At 38.9% G+C, this 20,205-nt stretch overlaps 1 protein-coding gene across 1 annotated transcript in view; it reads right to left on the bottom strand.

Annotated features, from left to right (window-relative positions):
• Positions 1-14,784: 14,784 nt before the first annotated feature.
• Positions 14,785-20,205, bottom strand: part of Myh15 (myosin heavy chain 15) — a 138,063-nt gene continuing 132,642 nt past the window's right edge. Inside the window, exons 39-41 of the mRNA XM_005345129.2 lie at positions 19,005-19,100; positions 16,727-16,861; positions 14,785-15,029 (exon numbers count right to left, since the gene is read on the bottom strand). Coding sequence (XP_005345186.1) covers positions 15,015-15,029; positions 16,727-16,861; positions 19,005-19,100 — 246 coding nt within the window. The 3' untranslated portion in view covers positions 14,785-15,014. The remainder of the gene's footprint in view (positions 15,030-16,726; positions 16,862-19,004; positions 19,101-20,205) is intronic.

The following is a 20,205-nucleotide window of genomic DNA, read 5'->3' as shown; positions in this document are numbered from 1 at the left end:
TTTTTTTTGCTATGATATTTCTTCCACTAGGGATTATGCTTTCAATGCCAGCACAAGAATATTGTCTACATGTACTTCATGGCTCCTTTCCAGCTATCCAAATTATCATGGCTTAATTCACAGGCTTTTAAAAACAGCCAGACTCAAACTGTTTGGGGACGTTATTTTCCATCAATCCTGACATGTATGTTATAAAAACATAAGTGTTTTTTTTTAAACAATTCAGGATCATTTTATTGATTGACTTAATGATACTCAGCACATATACTTAATTTTTATCTCTAACAACAATTACTATCCTTAAAACTTCATATTATATATTTCTTTAAGTAGTTTGTATGCATTTATACTAAGCAATTTCTTTGTTTTTACAGAACATCTGCCAAAATATGGCTCCCTTCTAATCTCAGGTTTGATCATAGTAACTCTGGTAGAATTACTTGGATTAATTTACATGAAATGGCTAGGTAAGTCAGCCTTATTTTACTATCCTCTGTAAGAATTAGAGCTATATAACTTGGAGCATACCTTAGTTGCTTCCTCCAATTTTAGAGACAAAGGAATGTATTATCGATGTCATGACTATAGGAATAGTTGCAATGAACATGTAGGTACAGCTGTGTTATTGCACGACTGTTTTAACTTCAGATCCTTAAGTAGTAGGATTGCTGAGTCAAAGGGTATACTATTTTTCCTTGTTAACTATTTGAGGTGCCTATGTCTGTTATCACGCAGACTGAAACTGTATGGTGTTGTAACATATTTTGACATGAGTTATTGTAATACTCAGTGTTGCTTGGGTTATTTGAGATATTCTGTGGTTCAGAATGGAATTTGGTGACATTCTTTTCTATGTGTAGGAAGAGACTTTGGAATTCTGATGGGAATGTATTAAATTTAATTATTATTTTGTATAACATGGACATTTTATAATAATGATAGTTTCAATTCATGAAAATGGAGTGTTTTCCCATTTGTGTATGGGCCTTCACTATTTTTCACTAGTGTATTTTAATTTTATTGGAGAGGTCTTTCACTTCCTGATTTATATTGATCTTTAATCATTTTATTTTCTGTAGATACTTTCTGGAATGCATTACTTTCTTCTCTGGTTGGTTTTTATTTGTTTTGTTTTGAGCAATGCTGTTGCTATATACAGGGTTTTATATGTACAATTTGCATCCTGTAATATTACTGAGTTTGTTTATTCTAACAAGTTTTAGTGGTATTAGGTTTTTATTTTAAAAACTTCATCTTTGCCAGGCGGTGGTGGTGCACGCCTATAATCCCAGCACTCGGGAGGCAGAGGCAGGCAGATCTCTGTGAGTTTGAGACCAACCTGGTCTACAGAGCTAGTTCCAGGACAGGCTCCAAAACCCACAGAGAAACCTTGTCTCGAAAAACTAAAAGAAAAACAAAACCCTTCATCTCTTCATCTTTGTTCTTAAGGAAATAATTTGGTAACAAGAGAGTGAACACAATGAAGATGTAGAGAAAAAAATATGGTTGTACAGATATGTTCCTAGAATTAGAAGAGTGCACCTGCAGAAAGTGTTGGATAAGAGCCACAGAAGAAAAAGAAACAGGGGATACATTTATTAGTGAATTAGGGAATATCAAAAACTAATCATAACTACAAATGAAATAAGAACCTCAGCTCAACTGGAGACTGGAAAGGGAGAGGATAGAGCTTTCAATAAAGGGTACCAAGCTGGAGTCATTATGAGAGTGGGAAGTAGATAGTAAGGTGTTGCAACTTGGGAAAATAGAAATAGGATATCATGATGTTACATTTAAACATCATGAATTTGTTAATTTTTTTCTCTTGTGGTGCTTAAGTTTTAAGGTTTGTTCAATGACCTACAAAAGCAAAAGTGTTTTTTATATTGGCCTACTGTTCGAGTGAAAACAAAGTTAGGAATGTCTAAAGTCTTCAGAAATGATCAATGTGGCTTCTGTCCTTACATATACATGTAAATATATGTATAAGTATGCATGAAGACCTTATTTTGAAAACAAGTACTGTTTTACAACATGTTTTCCCTTTACAAAAATAACAGTGGTCTATCTGGGAAACTATTAGTGCAGTAACTTTGTCAAGCTGAACACATTTTCTCTTTTATTTATTTTCATATGGGAGGCTTTAAATTATTTCTAGTTTTTATGTAGGTGTATCTATAATAGAAAATATACAGTCATGTTAAGAAGATCCTCCTCCAAGGTTGTATATTCAATAATTTCAATCACATTTTCTAATATTTAAACTGTAAAAATGAAACAATCAAAGATAAACCTATGAAGTGTTCTTGTTTTTTTTTTTGTGGTTTATTTTTTTGGATTTTTCGAGACAGGGTTTCTCCGTAGCTTTTCAGTTCCTGTCCTGGAACTAGCCCTCGTAGACCAGGCTGGCCTCAAACTCACAGAGATCCGCCTGCCTCCTCCTCCTCCCGAGTGCTAGGATTAAAGGCGTGTACTACCACTGCCCGGCAAACCTATGAAGTTTTATTTTGAAAGAATAAATTATCTCAAAGTTGTTTTGATTTGCATTTCCCTGATAGCTAAGGAAGTTGAACATGTCCTTAAGTATCTTTTGGCCATTTGAAATTCTTCTGTGGAAAATTCTCTGTTCAATTCAGTACCCCATTTTTAATTGGGTTATTTAGAATTTTAATGTCTAGTTTCTTGAGTTCTTTATATATTTTGGAGATCAGACCTTTGTCTCTTGTGGGGTTGATGAAGACCACATTGGAGCACTGAGCTGAGCTCCCGAGGTCCAGTTGAAGAGCAGAAAGAGGGAAAATATGAGCAAGGAGGTCAGGACCACGAGGGGTTGGTCCAACCACTGAGACAGTGTGCCTGAGCTAATGGGAGCTCACCAACTCCAGCTGGACTGGGACTGAGTGAACATGGGATCAAACTGGACTCTCTGAATGTGGCTCAAAATTGAGGCCGACTGAGAAGCCAATGATAATGGCACCGGGATTTGTCTCTACTGCATGTACTGGCTTTTTGGGATCCTATTCTATTTGGATGCATACCTTCCTAAGCCTGGATGGAGGGGGGAGGGCCTTGGACTTCCCACAGGTTCAATTGGAGAGGAGGGGGGAAGGGTGAGTGGGGGAGCGGGAGGGAAGTGGGAGGAGAGGAGGAAGTGGAAATTTTGAATGGTATTATTTATAAAGTAAAAAAAAAATTAGGAAAATAAAGAAAAACTAAAAATAATAAAAAACCTAATAGTCATAATAAAAAAGAATAAATTTAAAAATCTGATATTGCTTTTAAGGATAGTGTTAATCATTCTAAACTCTCCTGTCCCACCACAGATTTAGAATATATTCCGGTAACAGCATATTTCCAGACTTGTTCCCTATAAGTTTTCTTTAGAGCATTTCATTGTATTATAATCATTCCTTTAAAAGAACTCTTTCTTAAAGAGTGAAAACTATAATCTCAGCCTAAAGAAAGGCAGATACATATTATATACACTCACGATACTGTGTGTGCAGAAATTTTGTCATCCATATTTATCACTTCCTTGAGGGCTGAAAAGTTCTTTGAAAACTGTGATCCTAACAGTTGCCTTTGTTTTGTACTATATTGTACACTTAGACTATATCTTATGAATACTGATTATAATTAAAGCCATAATTAATGTCATCAGTACACGAATTAGCTTTAGCATATTTTACTAAAAGAGCAATATGAGACTTGTATTACCAAGTTTCTAAACAAGAAAGTCTTGGTTTGGAGAAGCATTGTATAATCAATACCAAGTGTATATTCATTAGCAGCCATTTCAAGAGGCTGTCATACAGTGTGCGCTGCTCCAGATGTGAGGCCTGCTCTCAAAGTCTACATTCTAGTGTACATGTAGTGATGGACCTGTCAAGGCTCTTATATGCCAAAGTATGTGTGCTTTAAAAGAAAGATCATGGAATTTAAAAGTTGTATTATAATCTAATTTTTCTTCCATGACGTATTAAGAATTCCCATACTGCTGTACTGTGATAGCTTCAGGTTTAATGTTTATAAGAGAAATTATTTGTACGAAAGTACAATAATTTAATCTCCTCAAATCAGACACTACACTAACTTCTAACTCCTTTAAAATTCACAGTATGCCTTTTTTTGCTTCTCTTTGACAGACCCACTAAGAGGTTTGAATGAGACATGAAGGCACGGCACTGGTAGCGTTCTTTCTTCCTCATTTTCACTTTGTCTCAAAGTAATTTCATTGCATATAACTTTTAAATGAAATAGAAAAAATTTTCTTGTGTACATTTATGTTTCTGTATGTGAATAATTATATGTTCTGATGCCCATGCGTCCCTAGTAGAGTGTCAGAACCCATTAGAGCTGAGTTACAGGCGGCCCATCTGATGAGGGTGGTTCCCGTCTGTACTTTGGGATCTTCTATGAGAACAGATTTCTAAGGTATTTCTTCAGCTCTGACACCATATTTTAAAAATCAAAATAAGGAAGGGTTTGGAAAGAAAGCTTAGCAGTCAAGAGCACTTAACTGTTTTTCCAGAGGACCCAAGTTTAATCCACATGGTGGCTCAAAGCCATCTATAACTGTAGTCACAGGAGTGTGGAAAGGTGCTGTCTGATGCTCTCTTCTGTCCTCCTTGGGCACTGTACAAATGCGATCCACATGCACACATATTCAGGCAAACACTCATATACATAAATAGAGAGGCATCTGGAAAAGTCTAGAACAAAGACAGAAAGTAGACTGAACATAGGAAGAATACTGGGCATTAAATATAGCCAGGGTTATCTGTGATAAAGAGAATATCCAGGAAATGGAGAACAGAATGAAAAGAAAGAATTGTGAATCTAGCAATGGCAGGCAGAAATCCTTGCTTTTATAAAGAGAACAAATGGGTATCTGTGATGAGGGAAGTCTTGGGAGGTGAGAAGTCATTATCCTAGGTGGAGACTTTAAGATGTATAATAGGTACTTGTGATGCTGAGGAAGTCTGGATGCTAGGATGGGTTTTAATACGCAGCCAAGGTATATTTCAGTGAAGAGCCATATGTCCCCTTCTGTCAGAGGTAAGGGAAATGACTCCTTTTTGGCAGATGGTAAGTGGTTTCACAAGTTCCTGAGGAATGTTGACTTTCACCTAACTACCAGAAATCCTCCTGAAGTCCAGGTTAAGCTTATTTCTGGATATTTGGAATGTCGTTTGGAATTTGGAAAACTGGAGTGTCCTCTGGACCTGACAGAAGAAGGCAAAATCAAATGGCATCCAACGTCTTCCTAAGCAAACTGAGCCAAGGAGAGTAATCTGTGGCACAGAACATGAAGAGCAGGTAGCAATGTTAGAGGAGCATCAGATGGCAATTGACTTGATGGCACTGGCCCATCAAGAAACAAAACCCTGATGGGTAAAGCTCAGATAGGCAAGGCCCGAAGACCGCAGACCCAAAGTGTGTTTTGCTTCTGGTGCGCCATCTTCCTCTGGTATTTGGCATGGTGTGAATGAGCTCGGGGAGATCCCCACTACTCTTAATGCAGCATTATCATCTCATGGAAATGTCACATACTATTTGGCGTTTTTTACCTGTGGATTATTATGAAGATGATGTCCTCTTCAGCTGTACTACTTAACTGAAGAAATGATTTTATATAATAAGAGTGTTTGTTTAAATGGGATTTTGTTGCTTGAGGACTTTTAATAAATACAGTAAGGGATGAGGATAGAGGTGAGTTTAGTGGAAAAAGTAACATAGGTAAAGGTAGAATAAAATGTTGCCCCTGCCTCTGATAAAACAGAAGTTGCAGAGGAAAGCAAAAAAAAAAAAAAAAAAAAAAAAACAACAACAACAAAAAAAAAAAAAAAAAAAAACAGTCAATCAAATGCCATGCGTCACACAACTAGAACACATGTGTTTCTATTGAGGAGCCATATAGACTGTGGCTTAGGTTAATGATTAAGAACAACAATTGAGCCCAGTAGCCCTGCTAGCTTAAATTCTTTTAATTTCAGTGTTGGGAGTGTGTTCACAGGTTTTGGAGTACATCACAGCAAAAACAAAGCTTTGAAAATGACATAAAATTGAGATGTTTTTGTTAAGTAATTTTGAGGCAAAAACCACAAGAAGAAATCTAAAATTTTAGAAAGGCATAGAGTTGTTTGAGGAACTCTTTAAGGTCAGGAAACAAGAACCCAATTATTATTAGCTGTTGTGCCTTTCTTGCCAGGATGGGTTTGTGACCGAAGGCAATGATTAATTCCTTGTGCCCATTTCTCCCTCATTTTTCTAATATAAAAAAAAACTGTTGATGAGTGGGCATGCACCCTGAGGGTTTAAAATAGAGATGCCTGTTTCTTTTTCTTATATTTAAGTATAGGTTTGGAATTTTTCTAAAATTTTTGATAAGATTACCTTTTGAGATAAATAATAAAACAATTGGTCCTTTCTTTGTAACCACAATATGCAGCCTGTCAGCAATAGAACTGGCTAAGAAAAATACCTTGCTTGCTTAAACCCTGTAAGTCTATAATAATAAGTTACTTAGATGAAAGTGTATGAAGGTTCTTGGGTGACTTTCTTTTAATGATGTAAGAAGTATGACAAACATGTTTTACCTGTATACATTATAATCATTCACTTGAAAATACAGTGTAACCACATTGTAATTTCTATATTACCTGAAAGATTTTATAGGGGTATACAAGCTATAGAAGAAAAATACACTCAGGGAATATAGAATACAGAAGAAGAATAAAGAAAAAATCTGAAGGAAACCATCAAGAAGGTAAGTGTCTTTTCCCTTACATCCTCAGGGTTAAAAAAAAAAAAAAAGACAAACACTCCATGGATTACCTTTGAACCTTGCACAGCCAGAGACACATGGAGGAATCCAGACTGAACATAGCCAACAGACTAACCAGGCTATTTGAGGAGGGGGTGGAGAGCAGGAGAGAAGAGATGAGATAAGAGGAGTGAGGGCCAGAGAGGAGACCAGGAGAGATCCAGGAGCAGAGCCAGCCAGCAGTAAAGAGAACCAAGAGAGCAAGAGATAGCACAGCCAAAAGGATGAGATTTTTGTGGGAATCAAAGAAGTTGTGGGGAGGGCACAAGAAGCTCAGGGGCAGGGGTTTCAGAGTAGGGGGCAGAGGAGCCAGGACTCTATAAGCAGGTCCGCTTTCATATGATAAATAGGCACCTCAGGAAGAGGTTAATAGATGCATCATATGTTCCTTTATGCCAGAGATAAGGAAAATGATTCTTTTTAGCAAGGAAATGACAGCTTTTGCCTACATGCCAGACTTTGGGGAAAGGAATTTCTTGAGACATACGAAGAACAAGCTGAGGCTACCCTACAGAATCCATCCTGTGAAAGACCAAGTCCAACAGGACTGTCTCCACACAAATGATGCAATTCTTGTGCAAGAAAAGAATTTGTCTAAGTAGACAGACAAGTAGTTGAGTCCACACAAGAAAGAGATCACTGGGGAATAGGCAGAATGACAAGAAGGGGATCCTCGAGGAACACAGCCATCTGAGGTCAGCTAATGACCACTGAGCCCAGCACAATGTGCCTTCCTTTAATCCCAGCACTCCAGAGGTAGTAAATGGTGAATCTTTATGAGTTTGAGGCCAGCGTGGTCTAAAGGGTGAGTTTCAGACCAGGCAGGGCTTCATAGTGAGACCCTGTCCCAAACACACACACACGCGTGTGCGCGCACACACACACACACACACACACACACATGCCCACTGAGTTACAAGTTACTTAATGAGCTAGCACAATAAGTAAAGGCAATTACTACCAAACCTGAGTACCTGAATTCAATTTCCAGGCTCCACGTGGTCAAAGGAAAGACCGATTTTTACAAATTGTCCTCTCATGTCCACACACATGCTGTGGCATGTACATGCATACACATAAAAAACAAAGAAATATAATTTTTAAAAACTAATAAGCATTTATAATTCGGGGAGTATCATGAGACAACTTTGGTGAAGGTCATCCGCTCTCCTGGCTGGAGACCTAAGCCTCAGTTCTCATTGCGCAAAGAGAAAGGTTTTTCCACAGCCTCTCATTATCAAATGAACCCATGCCAGTACAGCTTAGGAGGATCATCCCAAACTCTTCAGGAAGAAGCCTGTAGCAGGAACATCCAGAAGAACCAGCCTGCTGCTCTCTTAGGCTTGAAAACCATCTTATAGAAAAGAAAAACTAGGTTCATTCCTGTTTATGATTAAATCTATTTCTCAACAATATGGCTATGCCCCACATGTAACCTTAACTAAAAAAGGTCCCATACTGCCTGTTCCAGGAAATGATGCCTTTGTTTCAAATGGCTGTTATGACTGCCTCTTGTTATGACCACCTATTGTTAAGACTTCCTTATGAATGCAAACATGTCTCTGTTTTAGAAGGTAGTTATGACTAACTTGTTCTGCTTATGTTCTGCCTCTGTAACCCTCTCTATTTGCCTGCCAAGTCCCCCATTTGGAAAACCCTTTACCCTTGAGCTATAAAAACCTTGTCTTCAGTCCCAGATTAGGGGGAGGCAGACCATATACACAAATTTTTTAAAAATGTGCTTCAATTAATCTAGCCATGATTTGGACCCGGTGCTCTTTCTCCCAAAATCTTTGGTATTAACAGATCCAGCAGTACAGAGACCATAGCCTTGAGCCTAGAGATCTTCTCAACGAAAGTGGTGGTACACTAGGTGGAACTAAATAATACTTCCCCTTCCTTGGGAATATGTCTTAGTATGAAGGAAAACTGAGAAGCAGCATAATCTTGCTTTTGCTTCCCTAGAGAGAAAGGTATGCAAGCTTTAGAAAGCCAGCATAACATCTTAAATACTTTACAAGACTATAGAATTCCAGAATGAGTCCGAAAGGTAAACAGACTAATCTTTCATTGCATATGAAATAGTAGTCATAGTAGTAATTTTTTTTAAAAGACAGCTTCTCTGTACAACCGTCCTAGCTGTCCTGAAATTAGCTCAGTAGACTAGACTGGCCTCGAACTCACAGAGATCTGCCTGCCTCCAACTCCAGGGTACTGGGATTAAAGGCATGCACCACCGCCACCTGACTGCTTATGAAAAACTGTTATAATATTATTAATATTATATGAAATACTGCTTTATAAGTAATAAGATAATGTTCATAAAGCTGATGTCTTTATGCAGATGGAGACAATCATTTTAAAGACTATCCCAGAAATGGGTTTTTATCCTGAATTAGCTCTGTGCTTTGTACTTCTTACTACTTGGCAGAACATAGATCACAGAAGGAGTTAAACTGGTCTTTCGTAACTCAGGATCTCTAAATTTCTACCCTTTAGGAACCCTAAATCCAACAATTCTCATCCAGACCAGGATGTAAGATGCTTGCACTCTTCCAAGTGCCATTGGGTCACCTGCTGTTTTTCTCATCACTGGAATCACCTTATTGTTCTCCAAGCCAGTGTGGACTTAGGAGTTCCTTCAAGTTCCAACTAGGATGCTGGACCAAGGCTAGTTTGCAGCCTTAATCATTGCTTTGTAAAAGGTCTAATTCCTTGACTGTAACAGAAAACAATAGAAACTTAAAAATCTGCAATAACCCCGTTGCATCTCTTTTCCCTCCTGACCTTCACCTTAACACAGAATCCAGTTGGTTATTTACAGTCTTTAGGTTTCCCAAAGCAGAGACACTGAGACAGGAAAACATTTATGCCTAAAACAAAGACTTCTGTACAGCCTGGACTTTTGGCTTTATTGTATAAGAGCCTTTCCATTATGAAAAGTGGGAGTTTTATTTTATTTTGATTTATTTTGCTTTTTTGAATTCTGCCATCCATTTGGAAAACAAAAATAACTAAGTCTAAAAATGTAATACCCCAAACTCCCCACCCACACCTTCTCTTTCTTATGCTGTCTTCCAATTCACAGATTCTATTTTTCACAGAACCAAGACAATGTACCACTTCCTGTTTTGTGGGGGAGTTTTTGTTGTTGCTTTTTTTCCTAGCTAGAGTGATTTTACTGATTTGGCCTTTCTGCTTTTAAAGATAAACTTTCCCCCAAAAAAAATTTAAAAAAATGATAAACTTTCCCTTTAAACTGAGAAGATACAACAAGGTTCATGTGATTAATACAGAGTATGGGCTTTATTCCAGGGTACACCATGTCCTCTGTATTGAAGATGACATGTGACAACGCACATGAGACTTCTGGGTACACAGATAAGCTTGAATTCAGAAAAGTTATCTGTAAACTTTATCAAATCTTTTCAGATGTCCTACATTTTCATCTAACCGACCTCCAAAACCTGCTCAGGAATGAGAGATCAGATGCTCTAAGCCATGTGCAAGTCTTTGAAGCACAAGCTCCTATTTATAGCTTTCATACTATAGCAAAAAACAACAGTAAGTGGTGTATGTTAAAAAAAAAAAAGGCACATGTGCTTTTACCACAAAAATAATTAGTGATCATAAACAAAGAGCTGGAAAGCAATGAGACTCGAGACAGCTGCTTCTGGACGGCCACAGGCTCCCCTCTACCTCCACATCTGCTGCCCCTTCTCCAGCTTAGTCTGTTTGGTGCTGTTGAAAGCTGCAGTATCTTTGTGAGTTATTTTATTCCAACCACCATAATTAAAATAAATTAAATTGCTTTCTAGGAAATTTTACTAACAAATAAAGGGATACCTTGAAATGCTATAGTCATGAGTCAACTTGAAAGACTTGACTTTAGGAACAGAATTGGAACTGAAAGTGACTCCTATAAAACTGAGATCTAATTTGCTAAAGACAGGAATCTAAGTGCCAGGTGGCTCAATTGCTGAGAGGGCCCTTGAAGATCTGTGCACAGCTCGCAGTAAATACAAGTTGCCTGGTGTCAGCAGCTCTGCCCCCAGGACCTTGTCCTCATTCCATCATTTCCTTGAGAAGGCCTGAGGTGTTCTGGGGTTAACCTGCATTCCATGCCCCTTCCATGGATTTCTTTGTTAATCTTCACCTGTCACCAACAACTGCGCACCCCAACCCCTGAGGAATGGGATTATGGCTAGAGTGGCTTCTAGAAGAGGTATTTTACTAGTTCTTACCCTGTGGTTTGCACAATAGGGAGCCTAGTCCCCTTGCTTTGTTACTGGGCAAAGCAGTAAGAGATAGATGCCCCCTTGTAGTCTAACTTGTCTTCAAATGAAACCTCTTGCCAAATTCAATGATATGCAGTATCATATGCAGTTTAAGAAGGTTAGGTAATTAGAAGTCTGTGTAACAGGGGCCAACAGGAAACACACAAATCATTCAACTACAGTATGAGATCAGAAGGCAGAGCATTCATCTCTTCAACAGACCAGAGGACCTGAACCAGGGGTAAGCTGAAACTTGGAGTCACAGGACATCACAAGCAGTTCCCAAAATATACAATGAGGGGTCATATAAAAGTCACTGCCTTCTAGGTCAGTGGCCTTCAGTGTGAGGAATCAACCAAACCAAGGTGACCTTAAAGGGAAAGAACTGGAAGAAGAAATACCCAATGGAACTCCAGGCTGAGGGCAAAGGCAACAGATGCCTTGATGGAGTCCAATGCAGTAAGACTCTCTGTCAGTTAGTAGAATGGGTTCTGGTTCTGGGGAGCAGTCTGAAGACATAGAGTAAAACCTGCAGAAGAATATTTCCCAGAAAATAACAATGTTTAGCATTATTAATGATTTAATAATTATTATTAATTAATCAATATTTTATACTTCTGTAGATGGGCTGAGACTATATTTGGAGCTCTTTTCCTAAATCCCACAAAGTATAGCCTACTGGCGACCTGGTTGTAGCTTCTGGTGCAATGCTTCGTGTGCTTTGTGGTTTTCTTTTTCCTTTTTGTTCCTTTTCTATCATCCTAGTTTTAAAAGCCCTCAACTTTGAGTGTGTACAAGGAGCCACATCTCAAGGAGAAAAAGCAGAGCTTCCCTTGAGAAGTGATGTTAAGGTTTCGACCAAGAACCTAGAAGAAAATATGTTGCTATGAACTGATTCAAAATCTAACTATTGGTGAGAACACGTGGAACTCACATCAGGGAAAAAGTGATGGACCATAGCCCAAGACTGAAAAGGCTGATGTAATAGGATATTTTGCTCTTCCTGTATTTCCATGGTTACTTCAGCTTAGCCAAGTAGATTTAGCATGGTTAGTTAGTACTGGGGCTCTCAGACAGCAGAAATGTCAGCATCTGTAAGAAGCTCTGGGAACAGCCTCATCATCTCAAGGGCTGACTCATCTGGAAGTGAGCAATACCTGGAAACACCAGGCCAGCAAAGCTGGTGCTGCTGGCCATGATAAATGCTTATCTTATGGACATATTGGTAATTAGCCCTCTTATGGGCTCAGATTTGGTTACACATTTTATGTAGGGAGAGAAGATAGGCCAGCTTCTGGTGATGTTCGAAAGTCCCTTAAATTTTATATTTTTCTTTTTTTGAAATTATAATATGATTACAACATTTCTCACTTCCCTTTCCTCCCTCAAATCCTCTTTTATAACCCTGCTTTCTCTCTTTAAATCCATGGCCTCTTTTTAATTAATTGATGTTGCATGGATACATGTGTGTGTGTGTGTGTGTGTGTGTGTGTGTGTGTGTGTGTGTGTGTTTGTGTACATGATTTGAGTGAAAACAAGTGTCTACAAGTGTCTAATGTGAATGGCTATTAAGTCACCACTGAAACCAGGCTATCTGTGACCTAGTCAAGATTTTAAGTGTGTAGTTGATGAGAGAAAAAGCAAACTCTGAAATGTGAGGTGATCGCCAGATGGTCCATTTTTTTTTTTCTATCAACAGACATGAGGTTTAGAGTCTCGTACTTTGTACCTGGTTTGTTCAATCTTAAGTGTTTATACTGCAGTGTGTGACAGTTTTCATAAACACCAAAATCAAAAATTAAAAAAAAAAATACTAAAGCCCCTGTGTAAAACAAAGCTCCGGTGAGATAATATTTAAATTTCTTAGTAATCTTGGCTCCTTTTACTTACATTTTTTCTCAAATGAGAGATTTTAATAAATGAATGGTTAACAGCGAATTGAAGTTGGATGTCTTTGAGACTGTTGAGATGAAGGAGCAGTGAAAACACTTCTGCTCTTCTAGAGGACTGCAGTCTGGTCCCCAGCACCCACGTTAGACCCAGCAACCTCCTCTGCAGTCTGCAGGCTCTCACGCTGTGTGCCATACACTCATAGACAAACAGAATCACACATAAGAGTAAATCTTTTTTTAAAAAAATGGATGCACAGTCTCTAGCTGAAGACTCTGATACTCTGATTTTCCCGAATGGTGTGTAAAGTGTGGAAGACATTGTCCCGAATGGTGTGTAAGTTTAGAGAAACAGTAAGTTGTCAGATTTTTTAGGATTGACAGGGTGAAACACAAAACCTCTACTTTCGGCTTTAAGATGCAGACATACTTCTTAAAATGGAATATTAGCTTAGTACTTCATAATTCAAAATTTATTTTTACATAAGCACTTAAAAATTACTACAGAATATTTCTGTTACATGTTACCTGGTTAGCATTTTCTTACAGGGTTGTAATCAACAGTGAGCTCACTGTTTTAGACTCAGCACAATAGGCTTACTAACACCTCACCCAATGACTCCTCAGACCCCTCTCCCTCATATCTCAACACTCTAATTTGGTGTACTGTGCTTTGCATGACCTTGACATTCAGAAAAATCAGCCAACCATGACCACTGACCTTCTGCCACCTCAAACACAGGCTGCAAGTCAGATGGAATGAGAAGTCTGATTGATTGGAAAGGAGGAAATGTTCCTAGGGATTCATGAAGAATGCTGATTTCAAAAGGACACAGGACAAAAGTGGAAAGTTCTAAGAACTACTGAGATTTTCTCTAAACCATGAGAGACAATTTTAAACACCAAAGCCCATATGCCGAGGATGTCACACAAGACCAGGCCTTGATCTCTTGGCAGCACTGGAAACCAGAATTGATCTTAAAGCACCCCATGTGAGTGTGGTGGGGTAGAGGAAGAACTACCGATGATGACAGAGAATAGGATTTATTGTCAGGAGTCACCTTTACACACGGCTGTGAGTTGTTGTGTCTGACATGGCTGTAGTGAGATGCACAGGGATGTTGAGAATAAGGGACAAACTGTTTCCAAACTGTCTTCATCCTTGGCTTCTATGGCAAGGCTGGGTATACCACAGGTGAAGCTGGTGCTGGTCACCTTAGAACCACCCACATGCCTGCAAAGTTGAAGGAGATTGGCAGGAGGTAGGAGGGGAAAAGTTCCAGGGTAGTTGATTACTCATAGCTTGCCTTCGGCCTAAGGTAATATTTTTGAGATTATATATTGACCGAATGCATATAAAATGGAAACTACTCCATTTTTACCTACTTAATCTGTTACAGACTTTTCTGCCCAACTTTAGGCTAGAATCATCCAAGGAACGACATCCTGGAGCGTGCCCCTTCTGCTTAGCTATAGAGCCACAACCCAGAATCACACAACCTGTCTCACAGACATGGAACACTGCTGTTGTGGTTATAGTGTAGAGTCTACACAGGCAGGTAGCCTACATGTTTTTGATTTACAAGTTCAAAGGGTCTTACTATGGCAATGCCTGCTTCACAGTGCTAAGAGATGTCAATTGTCATCAAGTTATAGGGATGACTCAACCAAAGTAAGATAATTTCAAAAATCATTCTTTATCATGTACCACACTCCATGGATTATAGTCTAAGGGTTTCTTCTATGAGTCCTCTGTATGAAGATACAGAAGAAAGAGTAAACATGCCTTCTTTTCTAGTAATCAAAATTGAATCTTACATCCATTTAGTCTTTTTGTGTGAAATTTTAAAGGAAAAGTCTCATGACATTGAAATCAAAAATCCATCCGTCATCCAAGAAGCAATGTTATTCCCTTGGATCAGTACATTTTGCTCATCATCTTTTTAGCTGGCTTTTCATGCCACGTAAATATTTGTTTCTTCGGGACTTTCCTCCATTTGTCGTTTTAGAGAAAGAAACTCCTTAGTCTTCTCGAACCTGCAAAACAGAATGTTTGTCAGTGTGTTCTATGAAATTCCTGTGACTGAGAAGTAGAACATATGAAGACCAGACCCATGTTAGTTCCTTCCAGAGGGAAACTGACCTTAGTAGCTCTCCTTGGGCTTCCAAGGGAGGCAGAGAATTGAGGCAATTATCTTTCTTGCAGAGCTGGCCCTGGTGACTCACCTCAAGGACATGCTCTGTCCCTCTCCATCTCTTTCCCCGCCCCACATGGGGAAAAGATTCTGCAATCTTCACCAGTTTGCTCCTGACACAATTGCACCAGGAAACCCATTCCCTGTAATGATGGCAGTTGAATGATTTTAGCCTTTTCTTCTGTGAATGGAGAGCAATTAGTCATCACACTGCCCAGCAAGGTTTTCCTGTTCAGCTCCTGCCAGAAGCAATTTCTACCTCACTTGTTTTATTCATTCTTGGACACACCATGACAAGGTGAAATTGATGGGTGTATTTTGGAGGCCCTGTAACCTCCTGCAGCTGAGTACAATTAGAGCACATGGGAGATGCCTCCTTAAGCAAATCCTTTATATGGCCTTGCTGGGCAGGCTCTGCCCAAGAGACCCTGAATCAGTGGGGTAACACTTCTCCAACTGAGGCCAGCATTCAAGCCACTCCACTATAGTCCTCCAATTGGACCTTAACCTCGAGACAGCTGTTCAGGCAGCATTGAGAAATCATTGATGCTGTCAATGACTCAAGCTTCTCATACTCACATTTGAGCATCTTCCATGTAGCCAACTTTTAGCCTCCTTCAACAAGGTCGATATATATTATTAGCAATCCTATCAGCTTACCTCAGGGGACTACTAGTAATTCATTTACCAGGATTGAGAAGGTAGGCATACACCAATTGTTGAAAATGAATGAAGGTGCCATCTGTGCTTGACTGTGCTAACTGCTTTTCAGACATTTTAGAAAAGGTAGCTACTATATTATCCAATTTCTTTTAATTCTCTTCTCCTAAAGCCAGAGGTAATGTAAAAGTCGTGTTTCACGGAAAACCTCAGCAAGGAAGCAGAGACTCCTTGGTCCTGCCCAGCATCTATTTCTGAGTTCACTATTACTCATTCTTCCAGTTTCTCATTACAGTGAAGCACTGGGTACCACTTCTGTATTCCAGTGGCCATTCAGCTAACCACGGGGATATGGGAAGATATTTCTGTGCTTTGGGAAAGAACCAGAAGTTGAATGACTGAGACCTGACAAGCAAGACTCCACAATTTATTGTCATTCCCTGACTCACTCCTGACCACCTTCCCCCTAGGTCTCAGATTTGACCTGATACAGAGACATGAGCTTGTTTACTGTGAAAAGAATTTACTCCGAACTTCAAGGTCCATTTGTGCTTTTGAAATCACCTTTGCTGTGTGGATTCCTGAGTATTCTGCATACATAAATTAAAGGTTGCAGTCTCAGAGCTTACTAGTTAACCTGGGATGAAACATTTGAAAGATAAATAGGATGTCTTTCCAACTTAAACGTTTAGCAGCACTATAGTACCTCGACAAATAGAATTTAATACACAGGGAAAGAATTTTTATTTTAGCTTGTTTTTCTGTTTTTTAAAAAATATTTGAAGAAAAAAAATCAAGGTTATTTCTTGTTATACTAATCCATGCAATGTTGTGAGGCCTAAAGCAACAGGCTATAAGGTTTCTCAGAGTAGATCTTACCTTTTTTTCAAACTCCTTTGCTTTAGCTTTGAGTTTATTGACCTGAGATTCTGCTACCTCTGCCCTCTCCTTGACTTCGTTCAGCTCATATTGCTGCTTCCTATACTTGGAAAGGTATTGATTAGCTTGAGCCTCCTGTAAAAATGGAAAACACAGAAAGTGAGGATGCTGCTATTCTATCATCATATTCTCTGCTTTGAAATGAGAGACTTACAAATGGAAGGGACCTAAACTCAGTTTTAAATGGAATATGTTGTTTCAGTGTAAGACACACAGGTAGGACCTAAGAGTAGGACCGGAGGCTGGAGAGTTGACTCTGAATTAAGAGCCCTTACAACTCTTCCTGAAGACCTGGGTCTGTTTGCTTGTTTCTTTCTTTCTTTTGATATTTTTGAAAGTTTATATATACTGGTGTTTTGTAGGTTGTATCGAGACAATATGAGGTGTGGTGATTCTTCTGTGGTAGACAATATTTTTACCCCCTTCCAACTCTCAACCATAGTTCGTACCTCACATGGTCAAATGTTGCTCTTGACTCCTGATTAAAATTCAGAAGCTTAATCCAGAGATTAAGTGCTAGTAAGGTATTAGTATCTGCTGAAATACTCGGTAAAAGTTAGAATGTGAATTAACTACCTTTAAAATAGTGTGTGAGAAGCATCTTTTTGGATATGAGGATTGTCTCACAGAGTGTTTGAACCTCCAGTGAGTGAAATGTTTTGAAACAACTTGAGGCAATAAGTATCAATTAATTCCCACAAGAACAAACATGTGTTTAGATAAAGAAAATGAAGATTTGGGAGAACAAATCATTTTGGACTTTTGACCATTCAAATGAAAATATCTCACTCTTCCACCAAAATAATAGTACTAAATAAAATGACAGCGATTGTAAATGGTTCTGTTTGTCTTTATTTTATTACTTGATGGTCAGGGTATATGCTGGAATCCAAATCAGATCTCTGTTTGTTCATTAGCCCCATCTTCCCAATGTCTCAAGCTTTCTTGTTGGCATTTAGGCTCTGTCGGTTTTTGAGGTTTGAAGATTGACTCTTGTTTACCTTATTAGGAAGTGGTAAGCCCGTGAAGCCAGATCTAACCTGATTATTGCTTAGGAAGAACCCCTGAAGATTTTGTTACTGGTTTCTCAAGGAATAGGAAGCCATCTTAAGGTTGTTGTTACCAAAATGTCGAGCAGTGGGAAAGGTGAGGATGCCTTTCTGGGTTGGGGTTGCCCAGACAAAAGGGCAGCTTGTGCACAAATGAGTTAACACGGAGGACAGCTGCAACTGGGTATTTCTGAATACATGCATGGTAGCTCACAACTACCTCTAATCCAGATTCAGAGGATCTGATGCCCTCTTCTGGTCTATGTAGGCACCAGAAAAGTCATATAAAGATTTACATAAAATCTTTATATAAAAATACATGCAAGCAAAACGCTCATACATTTAAAGAAAAATGAAACCAGGAACTTATTTTTAAGAGTGAAAACTGAGACCCATTTTATAGCTGTTATCCCCTGGAAATTCAAAATTGGTGTTCCTTTCCACCACCAAGTACAGGTAGTATAATGTTCACATTTTTGTATACTAAAGCAATCACAATTAATTGGTTTAAAGTCAGAGTCGAATCCTAACCTACCCCTGGGTATAAGTGGCTGTCCTTTCAAATTATGAACCAATGAGTAATTTTTGGGCATAGCACCAAATCAATAGATTCAGAACCCCTCAAAATATTAGTAGGTATAAACTGACACCTTCACGCAGTGCCTAGGCTTTAATATATTACTTTAAGGGCTCTGTGTAATATGGAAAAGGTAAGCTGAGGCCAGTAAAAAGAGATAGCAAAGGAAGATAAGGACATGCCAATGGTAGTGGTTTTCTTTATGTCTTGTCCAGATTCATCAGAAAAATATATGACATATTGTATTGATTGTGTTCACCCAAAATCTAGAGCTGAAGGATTTCATGATGAAACCTTGCAAAATTTGCCAGCGCTGCATGACACACTGATTTTATTTGGCTCATTTCTGGTCCTACATAGGCTTCAGTATAGCCACCAGGTGAAGGGAGAGACGTATGGTTTCTGGAAAGGAAAAGCAACACAATTTTTCTGCCCCACCCCCTCCTATAAGCCACAGTGCTAACTTACATAAAAGCAGGGGAAGGGCAGATGTGATGTCCAGATGGCTGTCTCTGCTGAGCTGTTTCCTGAGCTCAGAGCATTAACCAAAAGCAATGGCTGGGAAATCCATGATGCTGCAACTGGCACTTACCGCTGCTTCCATTTGCTGTTTGTAACTCTGCACTTTCAACTGAAGTTTCTCAGACAGAGCCTGCATCCTATTCAGATTTTTCTTATCTTCTTCTGCCTGAAATGCATAGGCATGCATGGGAAAGTCATTTGAAGGATCCAGCCATGCACACTGAATATATTCTCACATGAGGAAGTAAAGGTTGGGAATTTTTTGTATTATCTGATAATGATATTTTTAAAACTACATTAATCTCTGTTCATCCTAAGTTTTGAAAAAGTAATGAATGGCTCTGCAAAATGGCAACGACTTGTCTCTTGATCTTTATAGCACCCCTCCAGCCTGTATTTAAATGGAAGTCAAGGCCATTAGGTTTGATATATCCTTCAACATTTTCATTCCAGATAAGCTAAACTTGCCTGAGATTGCTTTCTAGGAATAAAACTTAGTATTACAAAAACTATTTATGTAAAATGGAAAGCCAACTCTGTCAATACAAGCAATTCAACACCTGAACTTCTGAATTGGTCCTTGGCTTCATGTGATAAACTAAAAAAGCCAAGTTCCTCGGAATTGTGTCATGGACTTCAGCAAAGATGGTGAGGGAAGGTCTACAAGCTGTGTGGATCTCTGTGTGGCCATCATCCTCAACTCTGTCATGGTCTAGACTTGAGCTGGAGAAAGGAGGCATAGTGGGGTGGGCTTCCTCAATAGTTCTTCAGGGAACCTTTTACATTCTAAAAAAGAGCATGTTGAAGGGACTCTTCATGCTCCTGGCCCTCTTCCCACACCCCTGGAAACACTGGGGTATTTTCATTTCAAAGCTGTTAAACGTCCAAATAAATCAAGTACCTCAATGGGTCTTGTACCCTATAAAGATTTGTCACTTGTATTGGTTTAATAAATACTGATTGGCCAGTAGCCAGGTAGGAAGTATAGGCAGGGTGACCAGAACAGGAGAATTGTGTAAAGAGGAAAGGCTCAGTCTGCAATCATCACCCAGATGCAGAGGACACAAAATGGGAACATGTCATTGATAAAAGGAACCAAGCCACATAGCTAACACAGACTAATTAAGATGTAAGAATTAGTTAATAAGAAGCCATAGAGCCGCCAGAGGAGAAAGACACAAACTGCTAGCCAGAACCTTGTTGGTAGCCCACAAGTCTATGGTAAAATATAAAATGATAGAAAGGGGTTAAGATATAAGAGTGAGCTGGAA

This window comes from Microtus ochrogaster, chromosome 2, assembly GCF_000317375.1.
Source record: "Microtus ochrogaster isolate Prairie Vole_2 chromosome 2, MicOch1.0, whole genome shotgun sequence".
NCBI classification, from domain to species: Eukaryota; Metazoa; Chordata; class Mammalia; order Rodentia; family Cricetidae; genus Microtus; species Microtus ochrogaster.
This window is presented reverse-complemented; position numbering and strand designations above follow the sequence as displayed.